We start from the raw sequence: 20535 nt of genomic DNA, 5'->3' as shown, positions 1-20535 counted from the left end.
TTCCATTTTCCAATTTAAATCGACGCCGCCGACTTTGTCCCAGCGCACATGTCATGATGTAGCTAAAATATGCTATGTATTGAATTTTTTCGCTTAGCTGCTCGACATTTCATTGACCCGCCCGGTCATATTGAAAACAAAAATAAATGGCATTTTAAGTCGAAGCTTGCGCCAGATGTCAAGCCATTGCCGTATGGGCATCTAGTATGGATTAAATAGGCATAACTGGACAGTGAAGAATCGTGTCCATATGGCGTGTCTATGTTGAATTGTACCAATGATTTGTCACAGCAAAATGCCATGCACGTCATTTCAAGTAAAGGCATGATTTGGGGTAATAATTGATCATCGCCAATCTGGATTGGAAAGATAGATCTGTATTATTCATTTATGCATTTTGTTGAATGTCATGAATAATTATTGTGGTGGGGTTGATGATGTTTGTGTGTGTGTAGGGGGCGGGGTATGTGTGTGTGTTCTAAGCTAGCGTATGGTTTGTGTTTCATTGAACGACCAGTCTGTGTTTTAAACTTACATTACAGCACACATACACACACACCCTGCGAGACACACCCACATATCTACCTAGTACAAGATCTTTCTTAAAGGTCTTCATCTTTCAAGAGAATGGCAAAGCTCTTGCAGATGTTTTCATATCCCCCCTCGGACATCATCATCAAAAATTTAAAATTCTCCAAATTCCCGCCATCTTGTCGCTTATTATAGAAAGGCCTTGCTGCTGACCAATACAGCTTACCGGCGTTGTTCCTTTAAGCCGCTAGTTCACACTGATGATAAAACAGGCATTGCTAGCATCTGGATGGGAGGAATTTTTCAACTGTATTTGGTCAGTGGATGGTGATTAAAGATGATACCGGTATAAGAGAATGAGGTCAGTAGGTGATAAGGAGGATACAGAGATGAGGATTGAATGGATCTGGACATGTTTTTAATCTGGCCTCAAGTTTAGACTGAGTCAAGTCTCTATCTTGTCATATTACCGTGGTAACGCCAAAATGTTTGTAATTTATGCGAGTAGCTTGATTTGTGAAATGTTCATCTAATATCTAGAAGTTTTAATATTCTTCCATGGAAATCATTTTTATTTGGGCTTATTTTGCTAACGTATCAAGGTGCAAATTTCAAATCACAAAAAGGTAGTGCCAATAATATTGTTGTACAGTAAAATGTATGTATGAGTTGATTTGAAAAGTAAGTAACTGTTGACATCTTGCTAAGGAAAAACAATATTCAGTAAACAAATTTGCTTTATTTTTAGAAATGACAGTTAGCAAGTCTAAATCATGAAGGCTGTTTAAAATTTTTTATCAGCATGCATTTTAACCTATAAAACAAATTGGAATTCGCATGTGTGAAATGGTTACAAGTATCAAGTATGAAACAAATTGTGCAAAACATAACAACATACTTAAATTTTGCATGGTAGAATGCTTTTGCTTAGTGATATGGAAAAAGGGTTAATGGTGTGTGTTGCTAACCATAAGTTCAGATATTTTCTCAAAATATCAAGAACTATCTCAAGAACCACTGAACCAATACTAGGCTTGTTTGTAGTCATTTTAATGCATTTTTCATGCTGATTCCAAATATGGTTATGCAAATGTACGATTCTGAAATTTTTGAATTAATAAAAAAGCTGAAACTTGTCGTCTGCAGTCAACGCCCGCGTGAAGAGAGTTAAAAATGCAAGGAAACATGAAATAAAATGAGAAACAAACAAAAACTGCTTAGAAGCTCGTAACACTGCCATTAGCTAATCATTATGTGAGTGAACATCTTACATGTTTTACTTAAATGTTTTTACTCCTAACCATGTTTAACATTAATCTGGTTCACGATGAAAGTCACTTTCTTTCCGATGTCGTTTACGTCGTCGCAGCAGCAGCCGGGCTTGCTCCTAATCTGTCGAGAGGCAATATTTTCTTTTCCTTCGATTAACATAATGTGATAGATGCGTATGAGTAGATAGCAGTTAAGATTTGAAACGTTGATAAGAAATAGTCGCCCGGAGAAGACTATGGTAAATTTGCTCACTTTTCTAAATCGGAGCCAATTTCCAGCCATATATCACTGACTCCTATGCTTATCTTTGGTACAGACTATGTGGCTAGGAGCATCGGGGGAGAATCTAGATATTCGATCCTTGTTTTTCCCGATCGCAATTCTTTTGCCCCGTTTTAAAGATATGTTAAATTTGGCATGGCGTATTGCAATATGGTAATGTCACACATGACTTGACGCAATGCCGAGTTCAATACGGGGCATATTTTTCACTGTAGCTTTGTCTGTGAAATGAGAGTATTTATGGCATTGTTTTGATACGCTGGAGGCTGACGTGTTTCAAATTTCTCTCTCTCGTGAATCGCCCGGGACTATAAATTTGCATAAATGTGCGTATTTAACTTGTACAAATATGTGTACAGAGTTGGGAGCTCCTGTATACCGTCTCGGAAATGTTTGTATAAAAACACAAAATTGTCTCAAACATGACAACAAAATTAGTATTTAGGCGCTTTGAGGCCTCGGCATAGGGAGCCATAAGAGTCTTATTATTATTACTAGTATATTATTCAAAAACATAAAATAATGACTTTGTGTTACGAATATACTTGCGGATGAGTCTTTAAGATTCATATCATGTGCGTAATAGATTTCAAGCTACATTTTAGCTGACAGATACATGCGCTTGCATACGCAGGCACCATACGGTAGAGTGTACAGTGTTTTATTACCCGAGTTGTGACTTGCACAGCGGTTTCACGTCTGCAACCATGCAAGTAGAAGACCACAATGAAATTACCTTTGGCCTGTAAGGTGTGTCGTCAAGGTGCACTTGCACACCAGTCTCTCTCACCTCCGATGTCGTAATGTGATCCCTCAAGGTGTCGCAGATGTGACGGGCGAGGTACGCACCAGAGTATATTGCGTTCCCAGCATGCATCACTCCGGTGCCTCTATAAAACCAGCGCATATCTTTCAATTTTGAACAATTACGGATGCACTACTTGATATTTAGGGGAGTTTGGGTCGGGTGGAATTTGTTTTTTTGCTGCCGAAGGTGGCAAATTTTTTTTTGTATACCTTTATACAGAGTTGGGATTTTTTTTATTTACTACTCATCAGTGGGCCAATACGGTGTGATTTGGCACACTTTCACCAATGCATTTTGGGATTGCATGCTATTGAGATGTGATGGACGAGGTGCAAAGACGGAGGCCCCTGATGGCTCTAGTCTGTAAGCTAGCACTTCTTATGCCAGCTAGAGTTATATCTAAGGAAGATGATATACAGGGTGGATGGATGTGGTTGCAGAAGTCATAGACTGCTTTGCATTCCTTTTTTAAACCATTCATACCATTCCATGCATAAAACACAACACATCCACATCCCCAGTCACTGCCCTGCCCAGGGACATTTTTTTCCTCATGGATAGATAGCTGTTGGATCAGAACAGGATTGGTAGATTTTCCATGGTGGGATTAGAGGGATGATAAATATAAATGGTCTACTACAGTAGACTACAGAAGTTATAGCAGCTAAAGGATTTCCCATTCAATGAATACTTTGGTAGTTTTAAGGGGCTACTACACCGCTGGCCAATTTTATGCCTATTTTTGCATTTTTCTGAAAAATTATAGCGCTTTGGTGACAAGTAAGATATGTATATTATAGGGGCAGGGACTATAATTACTGCCCTGAAATTTCAGCAACTCAAGGCAAGTAGTTATTGATTTATTGATCAAATATTGGTTTTCCCTCATTTTTGACTGTAACTCCACAACTGCTGTGTGTGTTGAAATAAAATTTCCAGTGAAGTAGTTGTAGTCCTTGCCCCTATAATATATATATCTTAATTGTCACCAATGTGCTATAATTTTTGAGAAAATGCAAAAATAGGCACAAAATTGGGCAGGGGTGTAGTACCCCCTTAAGGACTTACAGCCAACAAATGGCAGCTAAATCCAAGCGCGTATACAGAACATGAGCAACCGGGGGGGGGGCAATTTTTTTGGTGAGCTAAGAAAGGATTTATAATATAAAAGAGGTTGCAAAAATTCTTCCAAAATGTCATGAAAAATTGACAGGGGGAAGAAATTCATTATTATTAGAAAATCATTGAATTGTGAAATGACATGCTGAAACTCAAGTCTCACTTGCGCTTTCTTCAGTAGCCATGTAAATTTGAAAACAACCAGAATAAATCTTAAAATGTGATTTTGTAATTTGATTTTTCATATGAATTTCAATTTGGCCTATCCATCATCACAGTTTTCGCAAGAAATTGCTCATATTTTTTAGAAAGCTGGGTGAATTTGTTATACAGTTCAATTGAAAGAGAAATCTTTCAAATGAAAAAAAAAGTTTTATAAAATGAATGCGGTGATTTGAAATTGGAGCTTTCAATAGAAAGTATAAAAAAGACTTGAAATAGAGGAAGAAATAAGTGTGTCAATTAAAACTGAATCTTCCCTGTTAATAACTGATTAGCTCGAAGAGTGCAACACTAGGATCCAGATCATGCTCATCTATCGGGGGCACGGTTCTTAAACCCCGATACATTTGTACATTTATTGAATGACCTTTGAAAATGTGGGTGCAAAAACTCATACTCTGAAAATGTGGGTTCAAAAACTCATACTCTGCAAATTTTGCACTATGATTGTTCAATTGACTGAGGTTATTGAAATATGCCATTGGGATGAGGCCATTGGGGTCCATAGTGCAAGTTGTTCAACATTAATTGAGAAGCGATCTAGCAACATTTTGAAGGGTTAGTGTGGAAACCCCCTATCTGCAAATAGCTGCCAGGTGTGGTATGTTTAAATGTATGTAATATTGACTACAGAAATTGTCAAAATGTTTATGTGGCAGCTATTGTAGATAGGGCTTTATCACTAAACCCTTCACAAATTCATATTTTGTAAAAGTTAATGGAGAGTACTTGAGATCATGATATTCATGAATAAATCTGTAAAATGCATATGTAGGTTTTGAAAAAGTGATACCATACATTTTTTCAAAATATTTAAGTTGCTGAAAGTGACATTTTCCAGTAAAATGTAAAAATAAATTTTACAATTCTAGATTTTACGTAAGAGATATCACTACTTTATTTCAATTGCCTGCAAGAAAACAATGTAATATGTTACAAAACATGACAAAATTACAAGCATTTGAGAAAAATATGCTATAATGTCCATGAAATTTTCATCATATTTGATTGAATTTTTGATGTAGCAAGACCCCGATCCATCAGTGAATCATGACATGAGGAACGTGCCTAAGCAAGCAAGTGTAACAGTCCCATGGACCGGAAGAGATATTACTACTTTATTTCAATTGCCTGCAAGAAAATAATGCAATATGTTACAAAACATCACAAAATTACAAGCATTTTAGAAAAATATGCTATAATGTCCATGAAATTTTCATCATATTTGATTGAATTTTTGATGTAGCAAGACCTGATCCATCAGCGAATCATGACATGAGGAACGTGCCTGAGCAAGCAAGTGTAACAGTCCCATGGACCAATTGTTACAGGAATAACATCAAATATATCTCAGCGCGATATAATTTTGATGAATTTATTCATAAGTTTCATTGAACCGTGTTAGATGATGCAGGAATCATAGTCAATCGATAAACCAACTAGTCAAGTGGAGTGCTGTAAAAGTGGGGATTTTTGTGCGTGTAATTTTTCACAGTTTGTCGATTTTGAACTACATTGTTTGGTTTTAATTATGCAATTTTGAGTCTTCTTACATTGACATTAAAAGAACATATTTGTGTGTTTTTATTTTCGCGGTAGCTGTGTTGTGTGTGAAAATTAGTGTACCGCAAAAAGCCGTCATATACAAATGAATTGTATGTGCATTCAAAATAATTAAATCCGCAGTTGTCATTTGATTTTAGAAGCTCAAAACAAATACCATCTCGATAATCGCTGATGCTAGGCTTATTTGTATCCATTTGAATGCACTTGTCTTGCTGGTTATGAATTTTGAATAGATGAGTTTAAAAAGATCAATGTCAAATGGATGTTTGCATTGTAAGCTTTAAAAATAATTACATTAGTTTTCAGACATGATGCTTTATGAAATATTGCTCAGTTTGTGTTGCACAAATGAAGGGGAATTGGTTCAGTATGTACGATTTCTTTTACCACTCAGACAGGCATGTAGTATATTGTAGAATTATCGGGTTATACCATAAGACAAAATAAACTAATAAAATGCATTGGACTGTATAACAAAAGCTAGTTATTATGTTAGCATTTGGATCTAACTGTGTTTTATAGTATCATTGATTATCTCGCTTGTCATTAATTCCGTCTTATCTGTTTAAATAAATTACCTTCGATTTGCATTACTCTTGACCCTGACAAGTTTGTGCACACAGGGATGACATAAACGCAAACAATAAAAGCCCACCTATATCACCGATTGATTGTAAACACTATTTGCCCATTGTGGTCCTGCGAGCGGCTAATTTATACATGCCACAATCTGCGTTTGCTCTATTATAGGTGATATGACTGGATGTGAACGAGTGTGGATGATACGGTTAATACGTTATATTGGACAATAGGATAGTGCAATGTAGACCGATACTCAATCATGTATGAATTGCTCAGGGTTTGTGTGTTTAGAATGAGGATAGAGCATACCTATTCACAAAAACATTATTAGCTTTGATCATTATTAATTTGATTAATGAATCAAGTTACTAGGGTTCAGTGGAGTAGAGATGATAATGAATTAATGTAAGATGGACTTAATTTGATGTGACATGGAGACTTATTCTATATAGCCTGAGTCAGTGTGTGAATTGTAGTGGCTTCTGCTTCAAACCTCAATGTGCTAATAACATTTTACATGGGACATATAGATGGGATTTCAGATTTAAGCAAGAAACCCGTCAAATTTGAATTTTGAATTACTAGTACTTAAGATTTGTTTTTACTAGGCCTCTATTTGAATGTGCTCACCTAATTAGCAAATTAAAACAGACCCGCTTTGATTGATCAATGTGTTAAGAAAGATTGATTGATCAATTGATTTTTGGAAAATCAGCCTGACAATTTTTTGCTGCTCCAAATTATCACCATTTGAGTGTTGAACGAGCATTGTTCGAAGCTAAGCTGCCTTTGGTAAAGAGAACCGTTTTTAAATGAATCATGTCATGGGAATGATATGATAGCAGATTCAAGTGCACACATGGATATTGGAAAGAGAAAAGGACAAGCTGATATATGTGTATTCCACGCAACCATGATCATACACTAGGATCCACAATGTTATCATCTATCAGGGCGCAGTTCTTTAACTCCAATACATTTGTACATTCATTGAATGACCTTTGAAAATGTGGGTACAAAAACTCATACTCTGGAACTTGAGGTCAAATTTTGCACTATGATTGTTTAATTGAGGTTATTGAACTATACCATTGAGATGAGGCCATTGTGGTCCATAGTGATAGGAACTCAAACATGCTCATCTGACAGTACACAGTTCTTTAACCCCAATATGTTTGTACACACATAGAATGACCTTTGAATGTGTTGGGTACAAAAACTCATCCCCACAACTTGAGGTCACATATTGAGCCATGCATGTGATTGGAGGATAATGAACCATACCTCAAAAATTGAGGCTATTTTGACTGTTCAGAAATCTGAGCTCATCTCAAAGTAATATCACTCAAATCAAGTTGCGTAGAATAGTAAACACATGTACGGTGTGTGGCGGTATATGAGACAATCCTCAATTTCTCTGTGAAAATGTCAAGTAAGTCCAGTCCTCTCAAACCGTAGTGATGAAATCATGAAATAGCCGACTGGCCGGCCGCTGCCCGTATTTCATATTATTGCCCGAGATGATAGCCGGGGTACTGTTTGTTCGGTGTCAAAATTGCCAAACATTGGTCAAGCTTTTGAAAAGGTAATCTGCAAGATCAAAAATGCCTTATCGTAGCTTAGTGGTTCTGCCTCATCAGAGCTCCTAATAACTTCCATCGTAAACTTCACTTGTGTAAGTGTCTTGAATGAGTGAGTTGAATGTGAGAAAATGCAGCGATTATTGTCTTTGCTTGTTCTGAAGTAAGGATATCGTACAAAATGTGTCTAGAAGTAGGTCCCATGCTTCTCCTTAGTCATACACACATTAAGTTCAGTTATTAAAACATGGTTGCAAAATATTTTCAAAATAGTCTCGTTTTGGGTGAACCTAAACACAGACTTCAGGATATTTCTCCTCAGGGAATTTCCGTACTATATTACAGCCATTTTTTTTGTAGACGCACTGTTTGGATGACAAGGCGAAGACTACTCCAATTTTTGTCCAAACACAGGCGAAGATTTTGTCTGCAAATAAAGCCAAATGTCAGTGACTTGTCAATAGAGAGAGTACTCAACCACTGGATATTAACTCTTCACGCGGGTGTCGACTGCAGACAACAAGTTTCAAAAAAAGAAATGTACATTTTATGATTTGGAATCAGCATGAAAAATGCATTAAAATGAGTACAAACAAGCCTAATATTGGTTCAGTAGTTCTTAAGATAGCTTTTGGTATTTTGAGAAAATATTTCAAAACTTAAACTTTTTGCGTTGAAGGGGCATGGCTAGCACGCAGGGCATTAAGTGTGGGAGTATGTACTGGAGGTTCAAGTAATGAAATCACTCTCCAGTTGAAGTGGATGGAACAGAAGGAGGGCGTTAAACGCCGCTTGTTTGCGAGTTTGTCTAAAACGTTTTTGATATCAGACGCATAGTAAATTGGTAACTGACTGAGATACTACAACTTTAATTTATAACACTTTACAACATCCACATCCTAATTCCGAGTTGCCCCAAACCTAATGTTAAATCTCAAAATATCTTCATTACTACAATGTAGAATCAATTACCGTAATCATGCTTTTAATATTAACCATCCAACTATATATTGATATTCTAAACAAAACATCACAATGAATTTGTACAAATAAACGTCCTATTCAGAATATTTTGGCATGTATGGTATTAATGAAGCCAGATTCTCTTGTGACTATGGCTTGAAACAGTTGAATTCTGCACTTATAAAAACTACCTTAATGCATGAAATGTATCGCTCTTAGAAAATGTAACAAAGCGCACATCATGTGGTAACGTTATACTCCCAGTGCTCCAGCATATGTTTTGTTCATTCAATCAGAAAGTTTCATTTGTATCGTCCCAATCCTTCCTGCCATTGCGGAGTTTAAACTCTCTTTGGATATTGAATCAGTTTTAAGTACATACATTTGATATCTCAGTCAATACTGATATCATATCCATTTGAGTAAATATAAGATTTGGCAGTGTGTTTGCTTAGTAACTATATAGACCTAACCATAGACTGATTCGGGTATATGCTCGGATTCTGTCAGTGATGCAGGACAAGGAAGCTAGACTTGTCTACACTAGCTTTCAGAAAAGAACACTACTCTCTGGTGAGCGCACTGTTTATACGCAGTGTACGCTGCTCATTTTTTTGGCTCATGGAGCCCATGTTTGTGTCTTGTGTGATAGTCTTTTATTTTTTAAAAGTTTTTTTATAAGTTTTCTGTCTCATGAAATTTGGACAATCAATGTTAGCCTTTTTAACCTTCCTACCATTGCTCCATAATCGTTTCGCTTAATATTTTTTGTTGGTATTTTGTCTATTTTTGGATTATGGAATTTGAGTTGGAATGAATGAATGAAGCTTCACACATAATCGGCCAGTCAAGATTACAGGTCTATTTTATGATTGTGGGATGATTAATTGAATCGGCCAATCTGAACCCCACTTCCGTGTTTGCATACACTGTGTATGCTCAGCACAGAGGAGAAAGTGCCGATCTTTTCTGAAAACGAGTGTAGCTCTGGCTGGCTGGCTGGCCACAGTAGAATCGCATACAAGTAGATAACCGCACCATAGCTAGAAAGAAGATACACATATTATCATTGGGATAGGTCGAGATGGGATGTCTTTTCTTATCCATGTCATACCGTCCTACTTTTTATTTGCTTTGTTTTTCTTTGAACATTTTTGAGAGAAAAAAATGTGAGGATGACAGCCAAGGTGTGATACACTAGGATCCATAACATACTCATCTATCAGGGGCACAGTTATTTAACCCCAATACATTTGTACATTTATTGAATGACCTTTGAAAATTTGGGTACAAAAACTCATACTCTGCAACTTGAGGTCAAATTTTGTACTATGATTGTTTAATTGAGGTTATAGGACTATGCCATTGGGATGAGGCTATTGTTGTCCATAGTGATAGTCTTCTTTCTCAGGAAGAACTTTTTATAGACTAATGATTCTCTTCTTTCAAATTGTCTAAGATATAAAAAATGTGTCCGCAATGAGCACGATTCGTATTGCAGTCTTGATGCTTTTTGCGGAGAACTTTTGATAGATATCAGTTTTGTGACAATTAGTAAGAAGGAGCGACATGTAGGTAACTAGATGCTGACATTGAGTGGGTGGGTAGTTGAGAAAGATGAATGATTAATTTATGTCAAAAATATGAAGTTGGGAAAGATATGAGCTTAGTTTTGCAAGTTAAATCGTGTTACTAATAGTTTCTATTATATTTTCATAAGGAAGTGGGCTTAATTTTGATCATAATTTGTAAGAGAGATTGTGGATAAGGAAACATGTTTCAAAGTCTGGGATGTTGAAGTGGTTTGCGATCTTGATTTTTCATTGGGATGTGGAAAAATATAAGATTTCGGGGAGGAAATGTTGTAATGATAATGAATTATTGCATCAAATCGTTTGACGATAATGATGACTAACTGCCGCTGGGTATGCGCCTTTAAGAAAAACACGCAGACAGAGAATTGTAGGTTAATTCCATATTTGGAATAATAACGTGGGTTGTCTAAATGTCCATTAGGAGTGTTTACCAACCAACCCACTTTCAATAATGTGAAACCTAATCAGTGCCATTAAACCTAGACTCACATCCTCTCTCTATCTCCTCTCTCCTCTTCCGCATCTTACGTCTTCAGCGATGTAAACCTGCCCAAACCAAGACAACACGGATTGGCATACTAAAGCATTGATTTACAAGCGATTAGCAGAAGGGCTTAAGGGTGTTGGTTCTTCTTGACATCGGTATATACTGGGCACAAATTTTGAATAATGCCCACGGTTTGTCTAGCCAAGCTCATATGCACAATCTATACCTGACATCACCTTGTGGCCAAAGAGTCACCGAATGCTTAAATTGTTAGTATTGTGATTAGTCTGTGAGTTTCACCTTTGATTACGAGTTCTAAGAGGTTGTAATACTGTATCTAGTATGTTGATTTTAACCTCTTGTGTGAGGATAGGAAAACCGGTTGATTGAAAATGTTGGTAGTTTTTCCAATTTGGGTCGATTCTGATTATATGAAGGTTTAGATACAAACATGGTCAGATGTTGTTTGAATGATATTATACAGGAAATAATGGTTTTGGTCCAAATATACTCGGATTTTCATTGGGCTTGCTACTGTGGGGAGGGTGCCTCTTTCTGCATGTGTGTTACAGTTGAACATTTTAGTGAAAATACTGGAAAATTTGTTACCTTTCAAGCCCGGCTTTCAAGACCAAGTTTAAAACAATAATATCTGCAAATAAGCATTTGTAAGTAAAGAAAAATGGAACAAAATAAAGGAAGGAAGAAATGATAGAAATTGTAAAAGAAACACTCTTCATTAGCAGGTTGCCACATCACACAAGATCAATAGGTTTACCATTTATCCTCTCAGGCCATTGAGTGAAGGGATCACACTTTCATTTTGGCATGAATAGTTTGGCCAAGTTTGTCAGCAAACATGAAGGGCATTGTGTTCTTCATCTCTTATGTGTCAGATTTCCCAACCAAGGGATATTGTTACTGTTTGGCCTAAAGTGTATTATTCATCTTTAGTACAATGTCTAAAGAAGAAGACAAGGATCTGTTTTGGGGTGTTGTTGCATGTTGGTCAGCTAACATTCTCATCTGTCAGTATACAGTTCTTTAACCCCAATGGTTGTACATGCATAGGGTGACCTTTGAATGTGTTGGGTACAAAAACTCATACTCTACAACTTCTGGTGAAATGTTGAGCTATGATTAGTGAATAGAGGTTAATGAACGATGCCACTGGGGATGATAGTATTGGGCTCAAAGTAAGGGGGTGAGAGGGTAAACATGGGAGAGTGAAATGAAAGATAAATACAGGAACAAAACATTGACAGAGGCATGTGTGAAGCAGCAGTTTGTTGTGAAATAGTTAACCAGATCAGATTATTCAGATATGTTTAGTCACACAAATGATATGGGGAAATTGGATTTCTAGGTTGTGTTTATTTACTCCCTATATATATATCAGTGTTGCCAAATTGAGTGATTGGTTACTGGATTGGATATACATTACATCTAGTATTGCTTGCAGCTTTTTTTTGTTGTTAGTTTGGGATTATGAATGTAGACTTGTTGAATTACTGTAACAATATGTCACAGATCTGGAATAATTTGAATGATGGGTGTTGTGTGGGCGGGTTGTATGATACTTGTACAGTAAGAAACAGTCTGAGAACAGATGTATCACAAATATATCACAATTGTCTCATTTTTACAATTCTACATTTTTTAAAGAAAGTTGCAGGTGCTTTTCGAGTTGACATTGTGGAATAAACATGCAGCGTTTGTAGTTGGGTTGTCTCATATCGTTTGCTAGTACTTGACGTTGCCTAGAGTTGAAATGCATTGAATTATTATGCCTGCGATCTCGGTAATGTGAGATGAGTAAAGAAACTATGACGGAAAAAAAGGAGTCATTAGGGTATGAGGAATTGAAAATGTTATTTGAAAGATGGTGATATGCTTGTGTTTGTAGGGGGTGGTTGGTTGAAAGGGTGTATGCATGCCCTATTTCATATTAGACAAATGCAAAATCAAAAGCCTTGAAGAGCAATCTCATAAATATGATTATTACATACAAAGTGTAACACATGCATGTGTTTATGTGATTTTCAGCATGATTTAAAGACAAGTCAATGATAAAATTTATAACTGTGTCTTTCCCTTTTTCTTTTGTTTTCTATAGAAATTGCGAGAGTTCGTAAAGCACTATACAGCGTCACCTCGGAGAACAAACCCCTAGTATTACCCGACGCCCAAGGACCCGTAGTACAGCTGTCAGAAAAATTATATGTTCCAGTCAAGACATACCCAGATGTGAGTACTCTAAATGTTTGTCTGTTTGTTTGTTTGTTTGCAGTGAATTACTATACTTTGTTTCAATTCAAGTTTAATAGTGACGTCAGTGCCTTTATTTGGTTGTGTTCAAACATGACAACAACATCTATAGATGCACTCGGCTAAATTGGGCAAGTGCGCATTATGCAACTGCTGTGTGAGCGAAATGCGTAGTTTCGTCACTCCCAAACTTGAGGTGGAACAAGTTATAAATAGCCTCAAGGCCGGTTTCTGCATGTTGATATTTCAACAAAATGCGATTTTAGCCATGTAGCATTTTGTCGTTGCAGCGGAAATGTGAACACACAAAACAACGATTATAAGGAGAACATTGTCCAGAGCAAAGCTAATTTTGGTCCAAATGTTGACCCAGATAATACTCCTTATAAATTTCCTTCCACTTCAATTCGACACTGTCAAACAGTCCAGATATGAAAGGTATGTCAGGAAACTGAACCAGTTTTGAGGGGAACAAAATATTGGTATTTTTTTGCCAAACTTTAAAATGTAAAGGTTCCTTGAGGTTCAAAGCACCGTAAGAGTCGTTGTTGTAAGCTCAGTTCAGTCCAACCGTATTTGTTTACTTATTTAGTCAAGTGAGTAACTCAAATTAGATATATTTCGATTTTGCACTGTTGATTATCAACGTCAACTCTTCGCTGTTGACAATGTTAGAAAACGCAAAACAGGAAATGTTTCCTGAGCAAAAACAGTCATAGCTACAAGAAACGCAAACTAGCTAATAAAAGCAAGCTCTGTGCGTACAAAATGTCTTGAATTGATCAAACTCCTTCCACCTGCTTGCTTGTATAAAGCATTATCAACATCCCAACTTAAGCTCCTAATAATAATTCCCAACCATGCGTTCTGGCGATCAATAAACTAGGTATATCCTCCTTTTAGTTTTCCTGCGTTCTATCCGCCAACAACAACTTGAACCAAATAACATGCTTTGAATTGGACAACAATTGCCGTGGTATGTTCTTCGTCGTGATAACGAGCCTGCTATTAAATCAACATTATCGTATTAGTGCTTTTGTGGTATGTTCATAGTGATGGTTACCAAAATAAATGAGGTGCAGAAATTGCAGCGATTTAGTCGTTTCCTGATTGAATTGCGCTGTACGCCATCAACTTGACGTTGGGTGGATGGATACTTACCTTGTCAATACACTGCACTATGGACCACAATGGCCTCATCCCAATGACATAGTCCAATAACCTCAAATAAACAATCATAGTGCAAAATTTGACCTCAACTTGCAGAGTATGAGTTTTTGTACCAAATTTTCAAAGGTCATTCAATGAATGTACAAATGTATTGGGGTTAAAGAACTGTGCCCTGATAGATGAGCATGTTGTGGATCCTAGTGCTAGTTGTCTACTCTTGATATGGACCAAAATAGGATCATCTCCATTTGGGGTACACCAGAACGAAATTACAAGTTACAACACAGCAGTGTTGTAGGTCTCGAGACCAGGTCTCGGTCTCGAGACCATCTCGAGACCTTTTTGTAGTGTCTCGGTCTCGGATGTCAAGGTCTCGGTCTCGAACTCAAAAGTCTCGGTCTCGGACCTCAAAGTCTCGGTCTCGAACGTTTTTTGTTCGAGACCTGTCGAGACCTGAAGAAAAAGATATGATTTTCTTTTTTTGTTCATTATTTATTCCTTACCCTAAATTTCAATGAATGTTGAAGAAATTGTTAAGAATAAAGATACAGAAATCATTTTATAAGGTTATAAAAGTTATAAATGAATCATAAGTGAGCTTGTTCGATGTGAGCTTCCAATTTCAGTTCATGATTAAACATAGGTGGTCAGGTGGTGGAAGTGAGGATCCCACTTAACTTTTGCAAGGGGAACATTCTCCACAAAAGCAAAATAGATGAACAAATAGTTGCCCTGTGCATCTTCTTTTCAGCACGAAAAACAAGTGTGTTTTTGGCCCAAATATGGCAAAATTGCTCAATTTTGCGCGTTTCGCGCACTGTTGTTTCCAACCCTTCACACACTAGCCTAATTTTGCCTCCACTTTCGCCAACATTTTTGAAATTTTCCCAAAATTTGGAGAAAAAATTGCAAAAATTAAGACAAAAGTGTTAACTGCAGGTCCAAATTTATTGAACAGTTGGTACAATGATGGGTTCCCTTTTAAATTCTCAGCGGCACACCCCTACCCAAACCAAACTTGAGTATCCCAGGGGATTAAACCAAGGTCTCAGGTCTCGGTCTTGGTCTCGGAACTTAGAGGTCTCGGTCTCGGAAGGGGTGGTCTTGGTCTCGGAAGGTTTGGTCTCGGTCTCGGTCTCGATCTCGGACGGGCAGGTCTTGGTCTCGGTCTCGGTCTCGGACATAGAGGTCTTGACTACAACACTGCAACACAGTGTCTATATTCAGGCTTTTTTTGGTCCCAAATTTCGGCACTTTTTAATTTCAGCCTGTTTGTGGCATGTTTAGCCTAAATTCACACACTCTTTCAGGCTTTTTCAAACTTTTCATGTTTTTTCATGGATGATCATTCTCATGCCTGGTGTCTATGGAGCAGTGTAATACACATAATCATGCATAACTCGCAAACGTAAATCAGAATCAACTTAAATTTTGGGAATAAGCTTTTTTCATGGATATCTGCTGACAAATGTCGTAAATGAGGATGCTAGCATCACGAAATACTTATAAGTTGTTGAAGGAATTATTTGATCAAGATTAGTTTGTTGTATAATGTGCGCTCCTTGATCCAATAGTAACCGTTTAGCTCTACTTTCCGACAAAATAATCGCAATAATACCCAGGCCGTCTAAGGTGTGCCGAATGCCAAACTGTAAAATGAATGGCATCAATTGTTTGAAAATTGATCGCAGAAATATTATTTGCGGAGGGCTAAAAGCGGATTTATCCAGTGTAATGCCCCCAGATGGGAAATGTTAGCTTGTCAGTGAAACATAAAGAGTGCATGTTTTTAGTCAGCATGGCTTAGAATAGCAGCAATCCCATTGGAATCCTCATGAAAAAGTCTGTACTTTTTGACAAAAAAATTAACAATAAACAATGCTGAGCCATTGTTTCCTAGTAGTACTAAGTGTATTATATCAATCCCATTTGTAATAATACATAACGAGGGTTGAGAGCAAGAAGGCCCTATCTGCAATAGCTGCCATGTGTCTGCTTTGTAAATGAGGACACTAAGAGACTGCAGAAATTGTTGAATATCTATAGAGCAGCTATTGCATGTAAGACTTTCCAGCACTAATTCCTCAAAAAATAGGATTTTATTTTTGAGCTGTCATCGGGGATGACAGCATGGAGGAAATTAGCCGATTAAAGGAAATGAAATTCTGGTTTCAGGAGGTGCATCGTTACGAAGGAAAGATGTACAAGTCCCAGTTTGTGATCCCATCAGGTGTTTCTGTGACAGTACTTGTTAGCATTGATTGGAACCATTTGTAGGAATCACAAAGTGATCAGATTTCATAACCAGTTGATGAGCAAGTTTCTTTGTAGTTGTATAAATTAATGTGAGTATTCATGACCAAATTTGGTCCCTGAGCCGCAGTGAATGATAACTGGTTTTGTAAAATGCTTGGCTCTTTTTTCATTTTACAAGTCCCTATTATCTGAACCAACATATTCTGTCGTGATGTTGCTTATAAGCAATGCTAAAGCAATATATCTAGGTTTTATGATACCGCTTGACATATTTCATTTTAAACCTATCTGGTGATCCTGTCCCATTTTCTTGTTCTCGTTTTTTTTTTTTTTTTTTGTCTTTGATTCAAGAGAGTGAAAATTACATTATGTCCTCATAATTCATGTGTAGGTCTATATAATCAGCAAGACAAATTATTTTCCACTTGCATGCAATCATCTACTATTAAAGTAAAATAAAGTGTTTTTTGCCAGTTCCAGTTCAAATGGAGTCACCCATTCAAGTAACCCCATTTGAAATCCACACACCCTGTGTGGAAAATTAAGGCATGTCTTTCATAGGGGGTGTATGGATTTCAACAGGAATAGCACAATGAGGCCCTTGATCAAGCAGTGTTTACGTTCTCAGTTCTTGCTGTAAAATTTGATGAGAAATTTGCGAATACTCCGGACTGTTTGCCAACCTCGCCAGACTGGCCTGACTGAGGGGAATTGGCCAAGTGTCGTCTGCTTGTCAGATGAGACCGCTTTCCGAAGCGTAAAATTACAATGATGGGATCTGTCGGGTGAGATGTTCACATCGGGGTTTGATACAAATAAGCCGGATGTACATGTAACTGCATGTTGAGTGAACCAGATAACTTATCAAGGTATGAAATTGGCTGGCCACTTGCAACATTGTGCTCATCCTCTTATTTACTTTGACATGTTTGAAGACGTCGGAATATGTACGAGGATGGCAATTAATTAATCCATGAATGTAGTCCGGTTTAAAGTATGTGAAGAAGCCAATTGCTTGGATTGCTATCAAATTTGGTTGATTGAAATTATGATATTGCATTTCTCGCTGATACAGCATCAGAGAATGGGCATGTTTGTTGGTTGTTCACTAATAAGGGCCAGAGTTCATTGGAGAGAGCACTATAGAAGATTCATCAAATGTGCATCAACATGTTACTAAAGGAATACGAGCTCTAGATAGCAGTATTTCCAGGGAAATGAGCCTATGGATTTGCAAAATTAACACCTGTTGAAAGAGAGCAACTTTACTGATTTCTAGATTTTAATGTCAAACTTCAGTTTAGTTTTCAGCAATGCCACAATTGCGAATGAGCTATCACTTGGCTGCAATTTATCCTTCTCATTTTCCGTGTTTATCTCCATCTTTTCCCTGCTGAGGCATTTCCAACGAGGTAATTTCATTCGCTCTCACACCACCAATACCTCACTTAAAATGGTGATCATGTACCTTTATTTAAACGTGCGACGGGTCAACGACACGCTCAGCAGCACTCGTGAATGATGAATTACGAAGAGTCGTCGTCGGGCGCTGCTGCATCAACGCCTTATTTGAAATATGGCTAGTGGGGGTTACTGTGTAAGGTAGAATAAGACTTGGGCTATTCCAGTTGAAATCCATACGCCCCCTATGGCAGACACAAACTTAATCTCCCACACATGGGGTGTAGGTTTCAAATGGAGTCACCAATTCAGGTTAACTCCATTTGAAATTCACACTCCCTGTGTAGGAGATTAAGGTCATATCTTCCATAGGGGGTGTAAGGATATGAGCTGGAACAGCTGAAGTTGCGTGTTGAAACTGGGTAATAAAACGAGAGAGAGAGATTGCAGAATAGGTTCCTCTGTTTGTTCTATCAGATCTAATCCGTCACATTTTTCGCAGCGTATAATTACTTTAATTTCTTCCCCCTGAAATCTGCCCCGTCTTCAAGGCATTCCAGTTTCTATTTTTGGTTTGTGTTATCGAAGAAAAAAAGGTGCACTTGTGTGAAAAACAACTGCGGAGCTACAATGTTAGGATGTTTTATGGATGAGAAAAATACAAGAACGAATAAGCCTTGATTTTGTTGGAACATGAAATTCATTCATTGATGTGTAAAATAACGATAAATTTATACCAGGAAATTCATTGACCAAACTTGATTTCTCTTCAATGCTCTTCATTATAAAGCCTTGTTTGGAGATGGGGATATAAGATTTGTATACCCTGTACCTCTCAAAAAATGATAGCCTCCTCTTCGTTGATCTTACAATCAAGACATGCTAAAACCTGCAAACATTGCAATGTGTCCGACACCATTCGTTAACCTCAATTAAGTTTACATACTCCTTTAGAAAATGATGTTTTGAATGTTTTGGTACAAAAACTCATCCACCACACTTGAGGTCAAGTTTCGAATTGTAGCCATTGAGTGGTAATAAGTGACCTTTGCTGTTGTAGATGAGGCTATTTTGGCACATAGGGACATGAATAGTCAGGGGAGACGCTGCATGTGTGTGAAATATGTAATTGGAATAAAAACATCAATATCAGGCAGGAAGAAGAATATTTCCACTGCCACATGCGAGAAAAAAATCGTGTTAGTATGCTGCATAGGGTTAGTCTGACGGAAGAGAACAGTTTTCTATTGATTTGATGAATGTTTATGAATCAAGTGCCATTTTATGTTCGCAAAGATGACTCGTGATCAAATAATTATCAGTGAATACAGGCCTACTCAAGTTTTCGTCATTTTCAATAAGAACTTAAGTGATAGAGACAAGTGTCTGTAGGAGTACAAAATTTTACAGAATGGTTCTGAATTTGGCAACCTATCATCAATATCAATATCATTACCATCATCATCAAGTTTATCATCATCATCATCAAGTTTATCATCATCATCAAGTATATCATCATCATAGTTTACATCAACAGCATCATCATCAAGCTTATCAATTATCATCATCATCGGTATCATCAACAACATTATCATCATCATCATCAACAAAACGACAACAACATCATTGTCATCGTCATCATCATGGTCATCATCATCATCATCCATGGTTGGTGTGATTTGGTGAGGGATTCCCCATCTTTCCCATCATTGATGTATTCCTATGTCTGGAGGCCGTGGCCAACTAAATCTAAAATCGGGAATAATAAATTTATGATTCATTGCCGTAGGTGTAATAACAATATCTAGATATAAACAGCCGTAGCAACATTGCAATGGGTCACCATGCAAACTCGTGTCTAGCAGTGAGATCTGAGATTGTAGTGGAATTATTTGAAGAAGAAAAATGGCATAGTTGACAAAGATGTCATTATCAGTTGAGAGCTCAGTGAAATATTGTTAGAATGCTGGCACAGCATGGTCCGATGAAAGTATCATCATTCCTCCATGATAAGAAGAGACTTGGTGTGGTCAGCGGTAATTTTCAATAAACGGGAGTTGGTATGTGCTGTATATAAGAAGTGATGGAGGGTAAACAAGGCATGCTAGCCATAGGATTCAAGTCATATCAAGTTCAACATAAAAAGAGTCCCAAATTTTGAGCTATTTTCTCAAAATACCGAGAGGTATCTCTAGAACCACCGAACCAATACTGGGTTTTTGCATGCTGATTACAAATATGGGCAATATTCAATTCTGACATTTTTGGAATTTTTTAAAGAAAATTTTTAACTTGTCGCCTACAGTCGACACCCACATGTCATTTGTATCAAACCCTTAGGGACGCAGCATTTGATACTCAGGGGGGGGCGTAGGAAGTTGAGGTCGGGGAGATTTTTTTTTTTAATTTCATGCATTATACAGTTAGGTGGGG

At 37.3% G+C, this 20535-nt stretch overlaps 1 protein-coding gene across 1 annotated transcript in view; it reads left to right on the top strand.

Moving 5' to 3' along the window:
• The window catches only part of LOC140140627 (protein quaking-B-like), a 187224-nt gene that overhangs the window by 57004 nt on the left and 109685 nt on the right, over positions 1–20535 (top strand). Inside the window, 1 exon segment of the mRNA XM_072162385.1 lies at positions 13124–13254. Within this exon segment, the coding sequence (XP_072018486.1) occupies positions 13124–13254 (131 nt within the window).

This window comes from Amphiura filiformis, chromosome 19 (assembly GCF_039555335.1).
Source record: "Amphiura filiformis chromosome 19, Afil_fr2py, whole genome shotgun sequence".
NCBI lineage: Eukaryota > Metazoa > Echinodermata > Ophiuroidea > Amphilepidida > Amphiuridae > Amphiura > Amphiura filiformis.
Note: the sequence above shows the minus strand (reverse complement) of the source record. Positions and strands in the feature narration are given on the sequence as shown.